This window comes from Panthera leo, chromosome B1 (genome assembly GCF_018350215.1).
Source record: "Panthera leo isolate Ple1 chromosome B1, P.leo_Ple1_pat1.1, whole genome shotgun sequence".
NCBI lineage: Eukaryota > Metazoa > Chordata > Mammalia > Carnivora > Felidae > Panthera > Panthera leo.
In genome coordinates, this window is record NC_056682.1 from 42,822,322 (window position 1) to 42,846,684 (window position 24,363).

The 24,363-nt window shown below is 35.3% G+C and overlaps 1 protein-coding gene and 1 pseudogene across 3 annotated transcripts in view; both read left to right on the top strand.

Annotated features, from left to right (window-relative positions):
• LOC122217596 (disintegrin and metalloproteinase domain-containing protein 18-like) overlaps window positions 1-24,363 on the top strand; it is a 144,115-nt gene that overhangs the window by 59,189 nt on the left and 60,563 nt on the right. For all 3 annotated transcript variants that reach the window (XM_042934770.1, XM_042934772.1, XM_042934771.1), the window contains 3 exons: window positions 6,004-6,099; window positions 8,899-9,097; window positions 12,626-12,731. In XM_042934770.1, coding sequence (XP_042790704.1) covers window positions 6,004-6,099; window positions 8,899-9,097; window positions 12,626-12,731 — 401 coding nt within the window. The remainder of the gene's footprint in view (window positions 1-6,003; window positions 6,100-8,898; window positions 9,098-12,625; window positions 12,732-24,363) is intronic.
• On the top strand, window positions 16,594-17,660 carry LOC122217597 (annotated as a pseudogene).

Sequence of the window (24,363 nt, forward strand, 5' to 3'; positions counted from 1 at the left end):
GAAATACCCAGATCATATAGGATGATTGCATGCAGAATCTTTGCTCATGGTACTCACATGAGAGGACCCAAAACACAATAAGGAGTAGGGTGAGTGTATAGAGAATCCAGGTAATACCTGGAGCCCTTGAAAAAGACCACCTCACAGTAGGTTCAATGGATCCAAGGTTAGCACAGATTCTGCATTCAGTCATCCAGTAACTAAATATAAGTTGTTTGAATAGATAGATAGATAGGTAGACAGATGATAGATAGATATAGATATAGATATAGATAGATATAGATATAGATATAGGTATAGATATGCCCCTATTAACACAAATAAAAAATTCAACGATAACAGTAACTAAAGATGAGACATCATATAGATCATATATAATATGACATTAAAATGGTAAGGTGATAAGAACATTATACTAGTAAATTTAACAACCTAAATTGAATAGACAAATTCCTTGAAAAAAGCACTTACAAAAACCAACATGAGTAGAAATTTAAAATGTGAATAGCATTATTAAGAAAAATATATTAAAGAAATCCTATCTATACTTTCAAAACTCCTCATCAAAGAAAAGTCCACACCACATGGCTCTGCTGGTGATTTTTTTTAATTAATGAAAGCACAGCATAGACAATACAGTCAGTGATACTGTAACAGCACTGTATAGTGACAAACAGTAGCCACGTTTATGGCGAGCATAGCATAATGTATAGAAAAGTTGAATCACTATCTTGTACACCTGGAAACTAATGTAATGTTGTGTGCCAACTATATTCAAATTAAAAAGAAAGAAATTATGCTAAATTGATATATTTTCTAAATTATAGAAAAAAGTGATATACTCACTTTTTTCATCTAGAAATAAAAACTAAATGAGTTTATGCATCCATATTAATAATGTGGGACAATTACCATCCACAGCAAGTTCAACATATAAATGTGCACACATAAACACACATACATAGTAATTAAAATGAAGTGTTATTCCCAAAAAAATTACAGAGAGTTAAAATGAATATAGTCCATATCTTGACCATTGCTTGATCACAAGACTAGTAGTATCTGATACAGACAAAGTACCCAATAAATGCTTATTGATTCAATGACTGCATGGATAGTGTATTTATCCTTATAATAATATATCAATTTTATCAATGTATAAGGATAAGTATATTTAGAATATCGATTAGGAATGTTACTTGGAGAGTTTATTTGAAAGTTTTTCCTAAAGGGAGCTATAGAAGAATACAAGTAACTTTTTAGAAAAAGAGTTGGTTTGAGGGAAATCTTGCCTTAACAATCATCAAACATACTATGATGCTATTTAATTTCATTCAGTGTGGCATTGGCCATTGGAATAAGAAGTGAAAATTGACATTTATATATATGTATCTATTTATATATCAACATATATAAATCAATTAATTTAACTATCTAAACATGTACTAGTTATATAGATACATAACATTTATTCTCAGGATGGAAATGGTTAATGTCATAAGGGTTTATCTATAAATCCAGTACAGTGCCTATAAGGAAGGGAGAAGCAACCCCTGGCATTCAGGATCTGGCCTAATAATATCAGCTGGGCCTTGGTGTTGCTAGGAGCTGGCTTGACACAAATAGGCTGTGTGGGTCTCCTGTTGAACATAAACAATTTCATAAAAGGTCAACGTCTGTGATCATGATGGATGAAGAAAAATAGCAAGGACACTCTCTATGTCTGAATACAAGTAAAACTTGAAAAGTTTTCAAGTCACAGAAATGACCAAAAACCCTCCCATCCTGGCTAATATGAGTAATTCCTATTCCTTTACCAATTCTGACTTAGTATTGTTGTAGTTTCTTCTTCTAGATAAGAATTCGTAGAATACTCAGAGATGTACCCCTTTGTTTCTAACAGCATCTAATGTGGCAAAGCCCAGATTTGTTAAATCCCCTCAAATTACACAAGCTTGAATCCTGTAATTACATCCTCTCACTGAGGATTACAACAGTTTCCCATGGTGTATGTCCTCCTTTGCTGACAATAGTAATGAATCCAACTTGTTCAACTACAGATATGTTCCAGGAGGTCTTTGGCAGAACGGCATGGACATCTGTATCTTCATAAATATCCCCGATTTGTGAAAAATGGAAGCTCTGTTTTATGAACCTACCCACATAAGTGCAGATGTGTGGATTTGTTCTTGTATTCACAAATATAATGACAATTAATAAATATTAGAATGAATATTCCACAAAATATAGAGAGGTAAATTTCAGAAAAAAATAAATATGTATGTTTTAAATAGCATTAAAATATAAAGTATTGATAAGTCTTTACATAATGGAGGTCATGGTAAGGAGACATAAAACCCAATAGTCATCAAGAAGAACATTACAAATTTCACAAAATGACAGGCACCATTAATAAGATAAACAATAGGCTGCAAGCAAATATTATAAACATATAGAAGGTTGCTGAGGTTAGGACTTCTGGTACTATTTTGAACAAAGGTGGTGAGAGTGGACATCCCTGTCATGTTTCTGATCTTAGGGAGAAAGCCCATTGCAAAGGCATCCAAACTGGTAAGGAATAAGTTCGACTTTCACTCTTTGAAGATGACATAATACTCTACATAGAAAATCAAAAAACTTCACCAAAAAACAGCTAGAGCGGATACACGAATTCAGTAAAGTCTCAGGATATAAAATCAACATACAGAAATTGGTTGCATTTCCATACACCAATAATGAAGCAGATAAAGATATCTATAAAGATATAAAAGAATAAGAGATATCAAGGAATTGATCCCATTTACAATTGAACCAAAAAAGAAAAAAAAACGTAGGAATAAACCTAACCAAAGAAGTAAAAGATCTGTACACTGAAAACTGTAGAAAGTTTATGAAAGAAATTGAAAAAGTCACAAAGAAATGGAAAAACATTCTATGCTCGTGGATTGGAAGAACAAATATTGTTAAAATGTCGATACTACCCAAAGCAATCTACACCGATGCAATCCCTATCAAAATTTTTCACAGAACTAGAACAAACAACCCTAAAATTTGTGTGGAACCACAAAAAACCCTGAATAGCCAAAGTAATGTTGAAAAAGAAAAAGCTAGAGGCATCACAAGCTGTATTACAAAGCTGTAATCAAGACAGTATGATACTGGCACAAAACAGACACATAAATCAATAGAATAGAGAGCCCAGAAATGGATCCACAAACATATGGCCAAATAATCTTTGACAAAGCATGAGGAATATCCAATGGAAAAAAAGACTATCTCTTTAGCATGGTGCTAGAAGAAATGGACCGCAACATGCAGAAGAATGACCTTGGACCACTTTCTTAGACCATACACAAAAAATAAATTCAAAATGGATGAAAGACCTAAATTTGAGACAGGAAACCATCAAAATCCTAGAGGAAAACACAGGCAGCAGCAACCTCTTTGACCTAGGCTGCAGGAACTTACTTGACATGTCTCTGGAGGCAAAGGAAATAAAAGCAAAAATGAAGTATTGAGACCTCATCAAGATAAAAAGCTTCTATACAGCAAAGGAAACAATCAACAAAACTAAAAGGCAACCAACAGAATGGGAGAGTATATTTGCAATTGCAATATTAGATAAAGGGTTAGTATTCAAAATCTATAAAGAACTTATCAAACTGAACACCCAAAAAACAAATTATCCAGTGAAGAAATGGACAGAAGACATGAATAGACACTTTTCCAAAGAAGACATCCAGATGGCCAACAGACACATGAAAAGATACTTGACATCACTCATCATCGGGGAAATAAAAATCAAAACCACTCTGAGATATGACCTCATACCTATCAGAATGGCTAAAATTAACAACTCAGGAAACATTAGATGCTGACAAGGATGCAGTGAAAGGGAACCCTTTTGTACTGTTGGTGGGAATGCAAACTGGTGCAGCCACCCTGGGAAAAAGCATGGAGATTCCTCAAAAAGTTAAAAATAGAACTACGCAACTCAGCAATTGCACTACTAAGTATTTTCCAAAGGATACACAAGTGCTGTTTTGAAGGGACACATGCACACCAAAGTTTATAGCAGTACTATCAACAATAGCCAAAGTATGGAAACAGCCCAAATGTCCATTAACTGATGAATGGATAAAGAAGATGTGATGTATATTTATACAATGGAATACTACTTGGTGATGAAAAAGAATTAATTCTTGCCATTTGCAACAACGTGGATGGAACTAGGGTGTATTATGCTAAGCAAAATAAGTCAGTTGGAGAAAGATATGATTTCACTCATATGGAATTTGAGAAACTCAACAGGTGAACATAGGGGCAGGGAAGGAAAAAAGATAAAAACAGAGAAGGAGGCAAATCATGAGATTCTTAAGTACAGAAAACCAACTGAAGGTTTCTGGAAGACAGATGGGTGGGGGTATGGGTTAAACAGGTAATGCACATTAAGGAGGGCACTTTTCTGGATGAGCACTGGGTGTCATATGTAAGAAATGAAGTACTGGGTTCTACTCTTAAAGCCAAGACTACATTGTATGTTACCTACCTTGAATTTGAATTAAAAAAAAATAAATAAACACATAGAATGGAGAAAGGATAACTGGGTACTATGTAAAATCTGTTCACACTATTTACTGAGGAAAAGAGGGAAAAACAAACCTGTTATGCATAATGCTCAAAGTGGTCAAAATAAATGATTATTTAATTCATAAGGTTGTACAAAATGAAAATTCACTCACATTCACTAGTAATTAGACAAATGATAACAAAAAAATGAGACCCCATTTCCCCATTAGTTCATTATAAGTTAAACTGATTTGGTCATAATTAGTATTGATAAACATGGTTGGGAGAGCATCTTCATTTACTGTCCATGAAAGAACACACACACACACACACACACACACACACACACACACACACACAATTATATTGAACTTACTCCTGGAGAATCTGGGGAGTATAACAACAACTTCAACTTTTATTATATATTTTCTATATTATTTCTAGGGTGGGAATGTTTATAAATTCATGTCTATCACATAGACATGTGAAAAAGCAGAAACAAAAGGAATATTAAAAATAAAGAAGAATCAGGGGTGCCTGGGTGGCTCAGTCAGTTAAGCATCTGACTTCAGCTCAGGTCATGATCTCACAGTTCGAGCCCCATGTTAGGCTCTGTGCTGACAACTCAGAACCTGGAGCTTAGTTCAGATTCTGTGTCTCCCTCTCTCTCTCTCTGACTCTCCCCAGCTCACACTCTGTCTCTCTTTCTCTCAAAAATAAACAAACATTAAAAAAAAAAGTAAAGAATAATCATACCTCCATAATAAATGACAATATCTTTAAAACTTGTTTTTTGAGTAAATAGAAAATGTTTGGTTTTTTAGAAAGTGTTAATATAAAAATATTAAAGAATTGCATAAATGCAATTTATTTACATGGAAACAATATTTAGTTTATTATTTATTTATCACCCAATGTGAGTAAGTTTACTGTCTTTTACTTGTAAAATATATAAATTTATTAACATATCCATTTTATTAACTTCATTACAGTAAAACAAAACATGACACATGATTACTATACTATACTAACTTTGTTTTTTATCATAACTATTGCTTAACTCTATTTAATTTTATTCACAAAATGAAACCTTAGTAAACAAATCACTAAAAACAAAATTGGGGAAGGTCTTCTCTTGGAAACTTACACTTTTTTTCCCCAAGGATATACTTCCATGTTAGTAATTTATGAATTAATTGCCAATGAATTTAGATAATGTTATTGATTAACTTCTATTTTAGGTGTTACTTAGTTTTTACAGTTATATGTTCTTTTGGACATTCTAGAAGTAATAAAATAATAAAATTTCATTGAATATAAATACATTGTATAACTGAAAAGTTGAACATATAAGTGTATTAAATAGAAGTTGAGATTAATAAATGAAAGCTGTTAAGTGGTTGAACTACAATAATATTTCTTATGAAATTTTAGGAATGTCAGTTTAAGAAGTGCTGTGATTTTCATACATGTAAACTGAAAAGCTCAGCAAAATGTGGTTCTGGACCCTGCTGTACATCAAAATGTGAGGTAATTTTCCAATATTTATAAAAAGGAAATTAAGCTGTGATCATAGATGTGATCATGATTAATAATTAATTAAATTTATGTGGAATTGATAAAGAGAATATAGAAGTGGTTCAGTGGACAAAATGGAGAGCACATCAACAACCACAAGTAAAAAGGAAAACTACTATGAATTAAAGAAGACATCACAGATAGGTACTGATTATTCTGTTGTGTTGAAACCACAGTTTACCATCTTCTAAATCATCACATAAAGAAAGTATATATATACATTACTATATCAAAATATTATCAACTCTCAAGGAAATCATGAAGTCAAATAAATGGTAAATGTCTGTGGAAATATAAGCCAATTTTGCAGCAGACAAAATGTGTAGTGTATAGGATATACAAAGAACTCTCAGACAGGGATAAGTGAAAGACAAATCTCCTCTCCCCTCCGCCCCCCACACACACTCACAGGCAAAGGGGCTCTACAGGCAATTTACAATAATGGAGGTAGAGTTGTACTCCAGTGTGTGTACTTCATCTTCAGTAATTAAGGTAAACACAAATAAAAAAAATTAGCACAATATCTAATGTAGTTATTCAAATGGTAATCTTAAAAACAACAATGTCAGATATTAACCAAAGAGAAGAGATAAAGTTATTTTTTGGAGAGTATGGAATTTTGAATTGCTATAATCCCTTTGGTAAGCAATATTTGAGTATCTCTGAACAAAGTATAAATTATCAGTTTCTTTCTTATGTATATATCTTAGGAGTATATACATGTATGGAATGCTCAAAAAAGAATATTAATTATAGAATTATTTGCAGTAGTCAACAATTGGTACTAGAATGAATACAAATTATTGTACGTTGTACAAGAATTAATAACTGCAGGCTAAATATGTATGCACTAATACATATTATCTTTAAGATATATGTTCAGATGAGAAAGCAAGTTTAATAATGAAAAATATTTTATAATTAAAAATTCTGATATATTATATACACATAAATATTCCATATATTCTTTTTGCCCAATTTTTCAACTCTGGTGTAACTTACTATATTATAATTTTATTGTAGTAAAATTCTTTTAGAAACATTCAGTCTTATAACTAGCACCACAATCAAAGGATAGGTGATTTCATCAGCACTCTCAAAAAATCACCCTATGCCTCTTTGTACCTCCACCCACAGACCCCAGTAACTACAGATCTGTTTTCTGCATCTGTAATTTTCTTTTTGCAGAAATACAAATTGAATCGTGTATGTAAACATTGTAATTAGGCATGTTAGCATTTGAGTTTCATTCATGTTGTGGTGCTTGTCAGTAACCCATTCTTTTTTGGTTTGTTTGTTTTTTTAAAATAGGTATTTATTATTTAAAAATATACAAACTGGCTTTTTATTAGTCACAAATTATGAAAAATTTTTAAAAGTTTGTATCAACCCTCCAAAAAGTGTGCTCTCTACAGTCTTGAGTGCCAATACATTTTGATGGTATGGAAACTAACTCACAAACATTCCATATAACTTTGTTAGAATGTACAAAGATATGGCAGAAGCCAGAATCCCTACAGTGTTAGACAAATTCAAGTTCAAGTGTTACTGAACTTTTATAAACAGTGAAGATTACAGAATAAATAGTAAACACCTGTGTGAAATTTTGCAAAGCAAAAATGATTAGTTTTGTATATTTTCACTTTGTTTCAGCCTTTCCAAAAGACTTTTAAATGCAAAAGTTGAAAATTTTCCAGTTACCTGAAATTTCAAAAATCTACTGTACCTTGAAAAAAACCCCTGGGTGCCTGGGCCACTCAGTCGGTTAAGTGGCCGACTTCAGCCCAGGTCATGATTTTGCGGTTCGTGAGTTTGAGCCCCAGATCAGGCTTTGTGCTGACAGCTCAGAGCATGGAGCCTGCTTCAGATTCTGTGTCTCCCTCTCTCTCTCTGCCCCTCCATCACTCACGCTCTGTCTCTCTTTCATCTCTCAAAAATGAATAAACGTTAAAAAATTTAAAAAAGAAAAAAGAAAAACTCTTGGGACGCCTGGGTGGCTCAGTTGGTAAAAAGCCCAACTCTTGTTTTTGACTCAGGTCCGGATCTCATGGTTTCATGAGTTGGAGCCCTGCATTGGGCTCTGTGCTGACAGTGTGGAGCCTGGTTGGTATTTCTTTTTCCCCATCTCTCTCTGCCCCTCCTCCACTCACGTTGTCTCTCTCAAAATAAATAAACTAAAAGAGAGAGAAAAAGCTCTTAAAAGCAGCATCATTCAAACAGTGGCTAACTCACAAATGTGTATGCAACAATCACAACTAAGCATGTCAGAGTCACCAGCTTACAACTGAAGGCAGAATTAGAGGCACATCTCTGACAGTTAAGAGAAAAGGACATGAGGGGTAAGTATGCAGCCCAAGACATCCAGGTATTTGATTGTGGGAAAAAGGGTCAAAACTAAAGGGACCTTTCTTACAGAATCCAAGGTCTTAATTAAAAGCAGCTCCTTTAAACACCTAAATCCTTTGTGACTCTCTCCTCATCACTAAAAAGATGGTACAAAGTCTTCATACAAAAGAGAAAATTTCTGAAATTGTATTTTACATCAATGCTAATAACAAGCAATTGAAAAGAAAGAACTACAAAGTGCAAACTTATAAACACTGTACTTGACTTTTTCGTCAGATAACTCACAGCCTTGGGAATTCTGTGATTCTCCCAAATATAAATAATTAGGTATATTTTATATGACAAATCTCTTCACTAAGAATAGTTATTCATAGAATATGGTTTTATTTTTCTTTTTCCTCCTAGATATCATTAGCAGGCACTCCTTGTAGAAAGAGTATTGATCAAGAATGTGATTTTACAGAATATTGCAATGGAACCTCTAGTAATTGTGTTCCTGACACTTATGCGTCGAATGGTCAGTTGTGTAGGTTGGGAACTGCATATTGTTATAATGGACGATGCCAAACTACTGATAACCAGTGTGCCCAGATATTTGGAGAAGGTATTGCTCTTTATTATATATTTCTTTTACCTTAAATTTGAATCCCTCTATATATGGATATATCAAATGGAAAGTTAGAGAAAGTCTTAATTATCAAGTTGAAGGAACTTCAGAGGAGGTTAAATTCTCAGTGAAGTCTGTTTTGCCATAATTAAGGTTCTGGTTGGAAGAAGAATGAAACCTATACTTAGGATGGGAACAGTTGAAAATATGTTCTCTCCAATTTTAGCCTCCAGACTTCTCTGAAACTACTGAATTTATAAAATGGTACAGCACTGATCCTTGACACCACCACCTGCACCAATTAATAATGACATAAGTATGTTCCCATTATATGAAGATAATGTGGAAACCTGTCATTCATAACACAAATTGTATCCCCATCAGGATCTCTCTCTTACCTGTCCTGGACACTAACTGTAAGTCAAGTTCAAGTCACAGCAAAATAGAGCCAGGATGTGCTGGAATTTATAAGGGAGTAAAGGAAATACACCCCAATAGAGCTACAGGTCCTAGACAGCAATTACTGCCAGAATCAAGGGGGTGTACATGGAACTGGATTCTGAGAGTGCTTGATCATAACATTGGATAGGGGAACATAAGATTGGATAAGAGAGAGTTTATTATTTTGGAAGTACTCTCCTAAGATAATAAGACTTAACACCCTGGCAAGGATCCTAGAAGACAATAAAAATTTCTATTAGGATTGTTTCCAGAAAGATGGAAACAATGGCCCACTCTAAGTGAAATTTAAATGTTGAAATTACCAAGGGAATAGAATCTTTGACAGCTTTCAGTGCACAATGGGTCTACAGGGTCCACAAATCCATTTGGCAATTATTTTTTAGTCCTAGAGGATATCATCAGGTTTGACATATTAATAGTTTGTGCAGTCCCATAATTATGTCCTTGGCCTATTTGATAAGGCCATGGAGAAAGCCTCTGTAATTCTCTCCTACCAGAAATTAATACTACCTTTAAAAATCTAAAGGATGCAGAGGTGGTTAGCAGTATATATATACATATATATATATATATATGCATATATATATATATATACATGTATATATATATGCATATATATATATTTAATTATTCAATATGATTCTTGTAGAAACCAGATGGTGTTGGAAGATAATAGTATTCCACTGCAAATGCAGACAAGCAGTAGATTAATTGCACTCACTATGCCAGATGTGGTGTCTATGCTAGAGCAGGATAGCATATGTAGTAGGAGTATAGCCACTGATTTGGCAAATATATTCTTTTCTGTTTCTATTTTAAAAAAAGAATTAACCACAGTCTGCTTTCACATGGAATGGATAATGACATTAATGTTGAGTTTTGCTGTCAATCATAAAGTTGTAGAGATGTGGACATCTTAAAATATATCACATTTTCTACTCCATCAATGATTTTGTTCTAATCCAGCTAAATAAGAAAAGCACTGCTAGAATGCTGGAGGATTAAGTAAAGCACATTTTCTATAAAGGGCAGGAGACAGACTTTCAAAATGTTTAGGAATTTATCATCAGTAAAATTTTTAAGGATCCAGTGATCAGAGGTATTATCTGACGTCTCCTGCAAAGTAAAGCCAAATGGTGTGTATCTTGCATCTCATTTAACTAAAAAAGCACACCACCTGGTAGGCCTCTTTGGGTTCTGGAGTCAGTATATCCCACATGGGGAAGTACTGCTTGATTTCATTTACCAGATGACATGAAAGGTTGCTAATGTGGAGTGATGTAAAAAGCAGGAAAGGGTTCTGCAGCATGTCAAAGCTGCAACGCAAGAAGCCCGGCATTCTGAATTATAAAACACAGCAGCCCCAATAATATTAGAGGTGTGGGTCATGAGAAAAACTGCTATATGGGACTTTTACCAAGCCTCTTTGGGAGAGTAATAGCGCAGTTCTCTGGGGTTTTGGAGAAAGATTGTTCCATCTAAACTGGAGAACGATACCACTTTGACAAAACCACTCTGAGCACACTACTGACTCATGTAGAGATGAAGAATCTGACTTTCAGACACCAAAAACCCATGTGTTCAGAACTGTACAGTATAAGCTTTGTTATGTCAGACCCACTAAGTTAAATGGTCAGGTAGATGGAAGTCATTCATTCACCTGGATTCAAGCACAAGCAAAAAGATCCTTTGCATCTCCCTTAGCTCATACCTATGAAATTTCATGGGATTTCACAATGACCAAGTTACACTTAGAAGAACAAGCTTATGTTTGCTTTATAGATGTGTTGGCTCTGTCACTAGTCATAAGTGGGGGAAAAAGCAGTAGCTATACTGCAGCCTCACTTTGGAGGTTGCCTTGAAAGAAAGATACTGACCATCTGGTCATTTGTTTCTGTGGAAGGAAAAATAGCCAGAAGTAGATTATCGATATTCTCTTGAACAATGACAAAGGGCCTAGTTTGTTGGTGAGGTGCCTGGGTGTGGAAAGACCAGAAGATTAGAGGCAAGAGTTCTGGAATAGAAATATATGCTAAGACACATGGAAATGGACAATAATGTGAAGATCTTTGTATTAATCCACCAGTTAACACCCACCAATGAGCATCCACCATGGAAGAGATACAGAACAATCAAATAAGCAAAATTATTTGGCTAGTTTCCATCAACCAGCATCCATCATTATCCACCCCAATGCTGTAGGATGGACATATTTCTAGGCTTTCTCAATTTTTTTTTTAATTACTGTCTCTGAAATAACAGATTCTTTTCTGAGTTTAGTTTATCTTTTTCTTGAGTACCTTTACCTTCTGGTCAAATGTAGCCAATGGTAACCAAGATAGTTTCTGCTTCCCTACTTCTTTGCCTAAGACAAGTTTATTAAGGCTATGATTTCCCTTTCAATTGCTGAGAAAAGAGTTTGTTCAAGTGTTTTATCCTCCCATAGCATGCATTAGTCTTCTTTATCCAATGATAGTAATTTTATTACCACCTACTACCAGGCTTCAATGACAATGCCACATATTTTAGACACATTTTACCGGGGAACTCCACTTTTAAGTACCAATTCATGTGTTTAATGAAATGGAAAGAACCCTAAAACATCTAAGATATCCAATACAACTATTCTGCTACTCCACACTGCTTTTACTATGATACCCAAAGTGACAGGTGAACATCTACTTAAAACATTGCTTATCCTCCATCAGAGAAGAGGATCTGACACTCAGTTCTGAAGGTTTCTGCCCATAAGTGACATGTTTCAAATTACAATGTCATGTCTAATGTTCATTAGATGAGGCAGTATACATTCCCACAGCAAGGGACAGCCAATTATTGTTAATAATAATATAATGTTACTGCAATAGATATAATTGTTTTCTGTTTTCTGTTAGGTAAGACAATTGTTTCTTTCTACTTGCATTGACAAGATACACACAGAAAAAAGTATGACCAAGCTCATGATTTTTTGTTTATTCAATAAGAGTTTCATTAGTTTTTTATGGAAAAAATATTTAATTTAGATTAATAATAATAATTTAACAGATGTGTTTGCATTTTTAGGTGCTCAAGGTGCTCCGTTTGCCTGTTACAAAGAAATCAATTCTCTGCGTGATAAATTTGGAAACTGTGGTTTTAAAAATTCACAACCATTGCCCTGTGAACAGAGGTATGTATATAGAAAATAATTGTTTTATTAAGTCATAAGAATTATATATTGCCTGTTAAGAGACGCTAAAGAGTAATGGTCAGTAAATTGTGTATCAGGAGAATATTTTAAAATAACATTGCACATATTGTTCTTTTATGTAATTCAGTTTTCTTTTTGCCTGTTTTTTTCTCTAATATGTTCTAATGATGAAACTAGACAAAAAAGGCTGATGCTTATTACCAGAGGTAAGAAGTAGGCACAAACCACCAAGAATCAGAAACTTGTGCACTAAACTGAGAATTAAAACTGAGTTTTTTTTATTAAGTTGATATATGATAATGATCCTAAAGCAAGTGCTTTGATTTTTGAGACATGAGATTATTGAAAGGAATAAAGTTTCTGTTGTTGTTGTTGTTATTTGTTTCCAAAATACTGATATGTAACACATGGCAGTACATATCAATAACTAAACTGGAAGTACTGGAATATTTTTAAGGGATTTATGAAATCCAATAAGGGAGAACTTAATCCATTACAAATACTTCCTGAATTTCAATGGACTATTGAAAACCAAGGAATAAAAAAATAACAGATAAGAGGTTGACCAAGATGGTAACATAGAAGGCTTTGGAATTTTACTCCTACAATATACACACTGAATCTTCATGTACACATGAAGCAATTACTTCTAAAAGAAGTCCAAAAAACACCAGAAGGACTCCTACACATTGAGCAACTGAGAAAATACTCACATTGAAACAGGTAGATACACACGTTCACCATAAAACACGTAACTGGCACAGAACCACGCAACTGGAAAGGAAATCCCAATTACCAGTTTCTTCCTGAGGAACAAAGGATTTCAACCCCACATTTAGTGTCCCAACATTTTAAGACACTTCTCTGAAGGACAGGATCACAAAACATGTAGTTCTGAAAGCCAACAAAGCTTGTGTCCACAGACCCACAAGACTGTGACAAACAAAGGAATGATTGTTAACAGGAATTTAAGCACATGTCACACATATCCTCCAAGGCTCATGAGAAAGGAAGCAGGCAAAACTTCCCTATCCCAGCCCTTTCCCTGAAAGGGATCTGGCTGCATATTTAGAGAGCTGTCACTTAAGGCTTAGGCTTCTAAGGAGACAGCTGTGATCCTTCCCAGAGACTGAGGAAAGTGATGGACACCTCCTTTGCCAATTCCTTGTAGCCCACTCTAAGTCACTAATATCTCCCTGCAAGGAATGTGTACATAAGTCTGTTCTCCAACTTTTGCACTGCTGCCCAAGGGACAAGTCCCCAGATCATCTGGTTCTGATAGCCAAAGGAACTTCTATTCACAAGCCCCAGAAGACTGTTGCAAAGAAAGAAGGAGTTCTCAGGAGGCTATACCACAGGGCTCAGCACAGAGAGAGCAGACAAAATTGCCTGTCTCAAAGTCTTTACCTGATATGAATCCATTTGCATAATGTAAAAGATCTTGACTGAGGACCAGGTTTCTGTGAAGGGACTGGCTTTGATCCTGCTCAGGGACCAGAGAAGCTGGCAGCTTTCTCTCCCAGTATCTCTTCCTAGCCAGCTCCAAGTCTCTAGTATCTCTGGAAGGAGCTTATAAAGGATGTCTTGCACCACAGATTTTGACCCTTTGCCCAAAGAACAGGTCCCCAAACTACCTAGTTCTGATAGCCAATAGGACTTCTGTTCACAAGTCTCACAGGACTGTACAAAGAAATAGTTCCTAACAGACACAGGAATATCCTCCCCTACCCAACCCTGCAGCTATAAAGCCAGGCCTAGCACAGAGGAAGGAGGCAAAAATGTCCATCTCCTGTTTTTCCCTAGAGGGTCTTAACTACCTACTTTTCCAGTTTCTGTCTTAAGATGCTGTTTTCCAGTCTAGGAGCCCCTAGATGTATGCAATCCTCCCCTTTATGATACTGATGGGTCTTAGCACATCTTAACTACTGGGAGCCACTAAGAAAAATAAGGTGTCTCTGGGAATCAAAAAAGATTGAAAGGCAAACTGGAACTAAGGCCAGGCAAGGCTAATTGATGACGTTTATCTCCTAAATGAGACCATTCTGTTAAGATGGAGAGGGGTGACTATTTTATCTAATGCATAGAAACGAACACAGAATTCAAGAAAACATAAACATGTGAGTATTTTCTCAGAACAAAATAATAATCTCCAGAAACTGATCTTAATGAAATGGAGATAACTGATTCACTTGATAGATAAAAATAACAGTCATAAAGATGTGCACTGTGGTTGGAAGAGCAATGCATGAACAAAGTGAGAGGCTTAACCAAGAGATGGAAATTATAAGAAAGTACCAAAGAAATCACAAAACTGAAGAATACAATGACCGAATTGAAAAAGAGAAAGAGAAAGAAAATAAAATAAATGAAAAAAAGTCAAGATTATTTAAGGAACTTATGGGGCACTATTAAAAAGAGCGTTATACACTTTATAGGAGTATCAGAATGAGAAAAGAGTGAGAAAAGGGCAGAAAGCTTATTGAAAATAATAATGACTGAAAATTTCCCTAATCTGGGGGAAACAAATATTCAGATACAGGAAGCCCATGGAGAAGCTAAAAGATGAACCTAAAATCCCCACAGCAAAATTACATTTTTGTATTAATATATTTAAATGTATTAAGATTTATAAAATGTATTTAAAAATACATTAAAATTAAATTGTCAAAGGTTAAAAACAAGGCGACAATCTTAAAAGCAGAAAGACAAAAGTAACTTGATATGTACAAGAGAACACCATAAAACTATATGTAGATTTTTGAGCAGAAATCTGCAGTCCAGAAGAGAGTGAGATAATAGAGAGTTTTCCAGACAAGTAAAAACTGAAGTTCATCACAAGACCAGCCTTACAAGAAATGCTAAAGGTGGTTCTTTAAGCCAAAATTAAAGGACACTAATTAGAAAAAGAAAAACATATGAAAGAATAACATCTATAGGAAATAGCTAATAAATAGTTAAATTCAGAGCACTCTAATGTGGTGATCATAGTGGGTAAATCACTCATAACTCTAGTATAAAGATTAAAAGACAAAGGGTTGAAATGACTATAACTACCATAATTTGTTAATTTATAAACAATGTAAAAATTTGCACACTATAACATCAAAAATATAAATGTGCAGGAGGGGTGTAAAAATGTAGAGCTTTTGTATGTGTTCGGAGTTTTCATTAGCTTAAAACTGTTACAAATATAAGCTGTTTATGTAAACCTCATGGTAAACACAAAGCAAAAACTTAAAGTCAATGTACAAAAGACAAAAAGAATATTCTTTTTATTTCATACATGAAGAGACTCTTCTCCATAGAAGACATACACATGATTAAAAGACAGAAGAAAAAATACTCAACGTTATTCATCATCAGAAAAATACGCATCAAAACTATAATGAGATACTACCTCACACCCACCAGAATGGCTAAAATTAACAACTCGGAAAACAACAGAAGTTGGCAAGGATGTGGAGAAAGGGAAACTTTCTTACACTGTTGGTGGGAATGCAAACTGGTGCAGCCATGCTAGAAAACAGTGTGGAGGTTCCTCAGAAAATTAAAGATAGAACTATCCTATGACCCAGCAATTGTACTACTGGGTATTCATCCAAAGGATACAAAAAAATTGATTCAAAGGGGTACACGCACCCCAATGTTTGTAGCGCCACTATCAACAACAGCCTATCTCAAGAAACAAGAAAGGTCCCAAATACACAACCTACTCTTACACCTAAAGGGGCACTACACAGAAAGTGCAGAGTTGGTTGACTAGGCCTTGGGTGTTGTGAGGAAGGAGGCTGAGAGCTATGACTGCCTGCAGGGCTTTCAGCTGACCCACTCCCTGGGTGGTGGGACCCGGTCTGGGATGGGTACCCTCCTCATCAGCAAGATCCAGGAGGAGTACCCGGACACAATCATGAACACATTCAGTGTGGTGCCCTCGCCCAAGGTGTCAGACACGGTGGTGGAGCCTTATAACACCACCCTCTCGGTCCACCAGCTCGTAGAAAACACAGACAAAACCTATTGCATTGATAATGAGGCCCTCTATGACATCTGCTTCAGAGCCCTAAAACTGACTACACCTACCTATGGGGACCTCAACCACCTGGTGTCAGCCACCATGAGTGGAGTCACCACCTGCCTGCGCTTTCCTGGCCAGCTTAAAGCTGACCTGCGTGAGCTGGCTGTCAACATGGTCCCCTTCCTCCACCTGCATTTCTTCATGCCCAGCTTCACCCCACTGACCAGCAGAGGCAGCCAACAGTACTAGTCCTGACAGTGCCCGAGCTTACCCAGCAAATGTTTGATGCTAAGAACATGATGGCTGCCTGTGACCCTTGCCATGGCTGCTACCTGACCTTGGCCACAGTGTTTAGGGGTCGCTTGTCCATGAAAGACGTGGATGAGCAGATGCTGAATGTCCAAAACAAGAACAGCAGCTACTTCGTCGAGTGGATCGCCAACAACGTGAACACTGCCGTCTGTGACATCCCACCCCGGGAGCTAAAAATGTCGGCCACCTTCATTGGCAATAGCATGGCCATCCAGGAGCTGTTCAAGTGCATCTCAGAGCAGCTCACAGCCATGTTCAGGCCTAAGGCCTTCCTGCACTGGTACACAGGCAAGGGCATGGACAAGATGGAGTTCACTGAGGCCAAGAGCAACATGAATGACCTGGTGTCCAAATACCAGCAGTACCAGGACCCGACGGCCAAGGAGGAAGGCGAGTTTGAGGAGGAGGAAGAGGAAGAGGTGGTCTAGAGCTGATACCCAGTAAAGCATGTGGAAGCTGTGTGAACTCTTTATTTGCTCACAATCTGTTCTCTGATAGCCATGTCTCTGTGTGCACTTGCTCTTTTTCTTGTCTTGACGTCACATGCTGTACAGACGCCACTATTAAAGCATTTTCACAGTGAAAAAGAAAAAGAAAAAAAAAAAGAAAAGGAATGGCAAGTAAGGCCTAAAGCCAGCAGAAGAAAGGAAAAAATAAAGATTAGAGCAGAAATAAATGATACAGAAACAAACAAACAAAAACAGCAGAACAGATCAATGAAACTAAGAGCTGGTTCTTTGAAAGAATTTACAAAATTGATAACCCCCTAGCCAGACTTATAAAAGAGTAAAGAGAAAAGACCCAAATAGATAAAATCACAAATGAAAGAGGAGAGATCAAAACCAACATCACAGAAATACAAATAATTATAAGAGAATATGATGAAAAATTATACGCCAACAAACTGGGCAATCTAGAAGAAATGAGCAAATTCCTAGAAACTGGCAACCTACAAAAACTGAAACAGGAAGAGATAGAAAATTTGAAGAGACCCATAACCAGCAAAGAAATGTAATCAGTAATCAAGAATCTCCCAACAAACAAGAGTCCTGGGCCAGTTGGATTCCCAGGGAAATTCTACCACACATTAAAAGAAGAGTTAATACTTATTCTCTTCTAGCTGTTCCAAAATTAGAAAGAAATCTTCCAAACTCATTCTATTAAGCCAACATTACCTTGATTCCAAAACCAAAGACCCCACTAAAAAGGAGAACTACAAGCCAATATCCCTGATGAACATGGATGCAAAACTTTTCAACAAGATATTAGCAAATCGACTTCAAAAGTACATTAAAAAAACTATTCACCATGACCAAGCAGGATTTATTCCTGGGCTGTAGGGCTGGTTTAATAATTGCAAATCAATCAACATGATATACCACACTGATAAAAGAAAGGATAAGAACCATATGATCTCAATAGATGCAGAAAAAGCATTTGACAAAATACACCATCCATTCATTATAAAAACACTTGAGAAATAGGGATAGAAGGAACATACCTCAACATTATAAAGGACACATATGATAGACCCACAGCTAATATCATCTTCAGTGGGGAAAAACTGAAAACCTTTACCCTACAGTCAGGAACAAGACAAGGATATCCACTTTTACTGTTACTATTTAACATGGTACTAGAAGTCTTAACCTCAGCAATCAGAGAACAACAACAAAAATAGAAGGCATCCAAATCAGCAAGAAAGAAGTAAAACTTTCACTATTTGTAGATGACATAATACGCTATGTAGAAAACCTGAAAAACTCCACCCAAAAATTGCTAGAACTAATACAGGGAAGTCACAGGTCATAAAATCAACATACAGAATTCGGTTGCATTTCTATACACTAATAATGAAGCAGCAGAAAAAGAAGTCACAGAATCAATTCCATCTGCAACTGCACCAAAAACAATAGGATACCTAGAAATAAACCTAACTAAAAGGTACAAGAAGTATACTCTGAAAACTATAGAGCACATATAAAATAAATTGAAGAGGACCAAAGAAATGGAAAGGCATTCCATACTCACAGATATGAAGAACAAACATTGTTAAAATGTCTATACTACTCAAAGCAATCTACACATTTAAAGAAATCCCTATCAAAACACCACCAGCATTTTTCATGGAGCTAGAACAGACAATTCTAAACTTTGTGTAGAACCACAAAAGACACCGAATAGCCGACCCAATTCTGAAAAAAAACAAAACTGGACACATCGCAATTCCGGATTTCAAGCTATATTACAAAACTGTAGTTTTAACGACAGTATGGTACTGACACAAAACACACACATAGATCAATGGAACAGAATGGAAACCCAAAAAAATTGACCCAAAACTATACTGTCAATGAATCTTTGACAAAGCAGGAAAGAATGTCCAATGGAAGACAGTCTTTTCAAATGGTGTTAAGAAAACTTGACAGCAACATGCAGAAGAATGAAACTGGACCACTTTCTTACACCATACACAAAAATAAATTCAAAATGGATGAATCACCTAAATGTGAGAATGGTAACCATCAAAATCCTAGGCACAGGAAGCAACCCTTTTGACCTCAGCTATAGCAACGTTTTACTAGACACATCACTGAAGGCAAGGGAAACAAAAGCAAACACAAACTATTGGGACTTCCTCAAGATAAATAGCTGTGTACAGTGAAGAAAACAATCAACAAAACTAAAAGGCATCCTCAGAATGGGAGAATATATTTTGGAATGGCCTATCTGATAAAGGGTTAGTATCCAAAATCTATGAAAAACTTATCAAATTCAACACCCAAAAAACAAATAACCCAGTTAAGAAATGGGCAGAAGACATGAATAGACACTTTTCCAAAGAAGACATCCAAATGGCTAGAAGCCACATGAAAAGATGCTCAACAACACTCATCATCAGGGAAATACAAATCAAAATCATGATGAGATGCTATCTCAGTGCTATCAGAATGGCTAAAATTAACAACACAAGAAAGCACATATATTTGCAAGGATGCAGAGAAAGGGGAATCCTCTTGCACCATTGATGGGAATGCAAACTGGTGCAGCCACTCTGGAGAACAGTATGAAAGTTCCTCAAGAGCTAAAAATAGAACTAGTCTAAGATCCAGCAATTACACTACTGATTCAAAGGGGTACATGCACCTCAATATTTATAGCATCAGTTCAACAATAGCCAAACTATGGAGAGAACCCAAATGTCCCTCAATGGATAAATGGGTAGAGAAGATGTGGTATATATATATATATATATATATATATATATATATACACACACACATATATAAAAGAGGATTATATATATATAATAGGATTATATATATATAATAGGATTATATATATATATATAATAGGATTATATATATATATATAATAGGATTATATATATATATATAATAGGATTATATAGATAGATAGATAGATAATAGGATATTACTCAGCCTTCAAAAAGAATGAAATCTTGCCATTTGCAATGACATGGATGGAGCATAATGTATTATGCTAAGTGAAATAAGTCAACCAGAGAAAGAGGAATACCATATGATTTAATTCATATGTGGAATTTAAGAAACAAAACAGATGAACATATGGGTATTGGGGTGAAGAGAAGAGAAGGAAACAAACAACAAGAAACTCTAAATGATAGTGAACAAACTATGGATTGACAGAGGGAGGTGGAAGGGAAATGGGCTAGATGGGTAATGTGTACTAAGGAGTACACTTGTCATGATGAGCACTGGATGTTGTATGTAAGTGATGAATCACTGAATTCTACTCCTGATACCAATATTGCACTGTATGTTAACTAACTAAAATTTAATTTAAAAAACTTAAAAAGAAAAGAACAAGAACTGCCATATGACTATAGTTAATAATTCAAATTGCATATTTGAAAGTTGCTAATAGACTAACTCTTAAAAGTCCTCATGACAAGGGAAAAAATTGTAACTGGGTATGGTGACAGATGTTATTATGGTGATCATTTGGCAGTGCATACAAATATCTAATCATTAAGTTGTACACCTGAATCTAACGTTATATGTCAATTATTCCTCAATAAAGACAGAACAAAAACAAAAAAAAAACTACAGTGATCAAGAGTTGGCATAAAATATTGTCATAAAAACAAGCAAATATTAATGGAACAGAATATACAGTCTAAAAATAAGCACATGCAGACACAATCAATTAATTTTTGACAAAAAGACCAAGATTATACAATGGTAAATGATAGTCTCTTCAATAAATCATATTTGAAATATGAGATTGCTACAGGGAAAGAAATAAAACTGACATCTATCTCACACCATAAACAAAAGTCAACTAAAGTACACTTGAATGTGACATCTCAAACTGTAAAATTCCTAGAGGAAAATGGACACAATAATTTCCTTGACAGTGGTCTTGGTAATGATTTTTTACTGTCACTGAAAGCAAAGGCAGCAAAGGAAAAATTATATGAGTAGAAGTACAACAAAACTAAAAGGCCTCAAGTTAGCAAATGAAACCATCCACAAAATGAAAATACAAGCTATGGAATGGGAAACCATTCCAAGCCAAATATCAATAAGTGGTATTATCTAAAATACACAAGAAATCTTACAACTCAATAGCAAGAAAATATTTTTTTAGTGGACTTGAACAGACATTTTTCCAAGGGTCATATTCACATGGCCAACAGGTATATGAGAAGGTGCTCAGCATCATGAATCATCAAGGAAATGCATATCAAAACCATAAGATACCAAATCATATCTGTTAGGGTGGCTATTATAAAAAGATAATAGATAACAAATGCTGGCAAAGATGTGGAGAAAAGGGAGCCCTCATATAGTGTTTATGGCAATGTAAACTGGTACAGCCAGTATGAAAAATAGTTTGGAGTTTCCTCAGGAAATTAAAAATAGCTGAATAGCCAAAAGAAATTAGATCAGTATCTTGAGGATATTTAATTATAGCACTATTCACAACAAGCAAGATATGAAAACAATCTACATGTCCAGCAATAGATAAATGGATCAAAAAAGTGCTATGTATCCAATGGAATATGTTAAGCTTTAAAAAAGAAAAAAATCCTGTCATTTGTGGCAACTTTGATGAACCTTGCCAGCTCTATGCTGAGTGACATGAGCCAGACAAAGAAAGACACATACTAAACCGTATCACTTATTTGTGGAATAAGAAAAAAGTTAAACTCATAAAAACAGAGAGTATAAAAATAGTTGCAAGTGAGAAATACAGAAATGTTAGTAAAAGGGTACCAAGTTTTCAGTTTTAAGATGAATAAAGGTCCAAGTATCTAATGTAATATGGTGACCACAGTTAATAACATTGTATTGTATAATTGAAATTTGCTAAGAGAGTAGAACTTAAATGTTCTCAGATACATACAAAAAGGATAAACATATGAAATGATGAATGCGCTAATTAAGTCAATGGGGAGAATTCTTTCACAATATGTACACATATCAAATCACCACTTTGCACACTTTAACTGTCTTACAATTTTATTAGTCAATTATACCCCCAATAAAACTGAAAAAGTATAGCAACATAAATAAGTCTGGAGACATACTACACAACATAGTTACTATAACTAAAAATATGGTATTGTATACTTAAAATTTGCTAAGTAGTAGTACATATAATAAGCATTCTTGCCACAAAATATTTTAAAATAATATAATAAATTATTAATATTATTATTAATATTATTATTATATACATAGGCAGGAGGAGACTTTAGGAAGTGGTGGATATGTTTATGTCCTTGATGGTGCTGATGGACTCATTGAGTATGTGCTTATCCCCAAATTCATCACATTGGGTACATTAAATATGTATAGCTTGGTAGGTGTTAATTATAACTTAAAGTGGCTTAAAAATATTTACAGATCCAAATTCAAGAACATATATGAAAAGAGAAAATATAAAAAACATTAAGATAGGGTCATGTGATCCAAGGAGAAGCAGGATTTTCCTTAATCTCCAAAGACGCAATTAGAAAAAAACGTGAAATCCTTTGGTAAGCACCACACTCAGCATACTTATTAAAAGACTTGGTTCCATTATGAAGATTATAAGTATCTGAAGAAAGTGTCTAGTTGGGTGGGACTAGGATAGTATCCACCACTTTGCATCCACATGAGTTTACTATAGAATAAGTATTGTTGGGGAACAAGAAGCCGGAGGCACCGTAAGAATGTTCGGAAGGAAAGGGACGGAGCAGCAAGGAAGTGAAAGCAGTTCCATTCCCAGGTGGAAAGCCACTGGGACTGCATGTTCTCTCCAGAAGGACATAAAACGGGCACCAGGCCAGGGATAAGAATGTTTTATCTGGTGCAGACGTACTCATGACCCAGTATGGAATACACTGCAGGTGCACGACCTGTCAAAATGACAAATACTATCTTGTATGTGCTTGCTGTTATCAGACAAATTGCAAAAATAAAAGAGGCTTGAGCCAGGAGACCAGTGATTCGCCTCCTGGAGAGTCTTAGCCCCCTGCTTTGTAAGTCTCTCGACCACGCAACTTTAGGCCCTGTCTCTCTTCAAAGTATGACATGTAGAAGATGCAGAATTAAAAGACTATGTCTGGGATCACAAAGTGAATACTGATGAGGGGAGATCTCAGAAGGAGACCCCGTCTAATCTCTAAAAGACAAGATATTATGAGTCACACCATGTTAAATACCATTACAGAGCAGGAGTGATCAGGCTGAGTTACACCACAGAGGATGCCGACAAAAATAGGAGGTGGTGGTAAACGACATGCTTAAATCTCTTTCCCTGTTGACAAGAAGGCATGTTGGCTGCACTTCATCTAAGTAAGATTATTTGTGAAAATATGAACAAAAAAGATGGAAGAAACTGTGAAACTCTAGCAAGCATGACGTATCCATATTTCATCTGAAATTATAATACATATATTTTCCTGAAATAAAATCACTAGATGAGACTGGAATTCATTAGCACAATTCATCTGTGCTAAGACAACTGCGATTCCTTTCCAGAAAAGAAGAGCCTGTTAGTTCCAAGAATTCAGCCATAAATGCAAATTTTGAGAGAATAGATTGTGGAGGAAGTGTCTGTACTCAATGGCCAAACTAGAAAGAGACCTACTATGTGCAAAGCTGGTTTAAGATATATTCCATGGAAAGAGAGTGGAACCACAATCAAAAGAAGTATCTACATCTAAGATAGACACATTAGGCTGGAAAGGAGAAAAGCTTGAAAAGAGATTTAGATTTTGGCTCTCAACTTTACTTGAATCTTCACCTC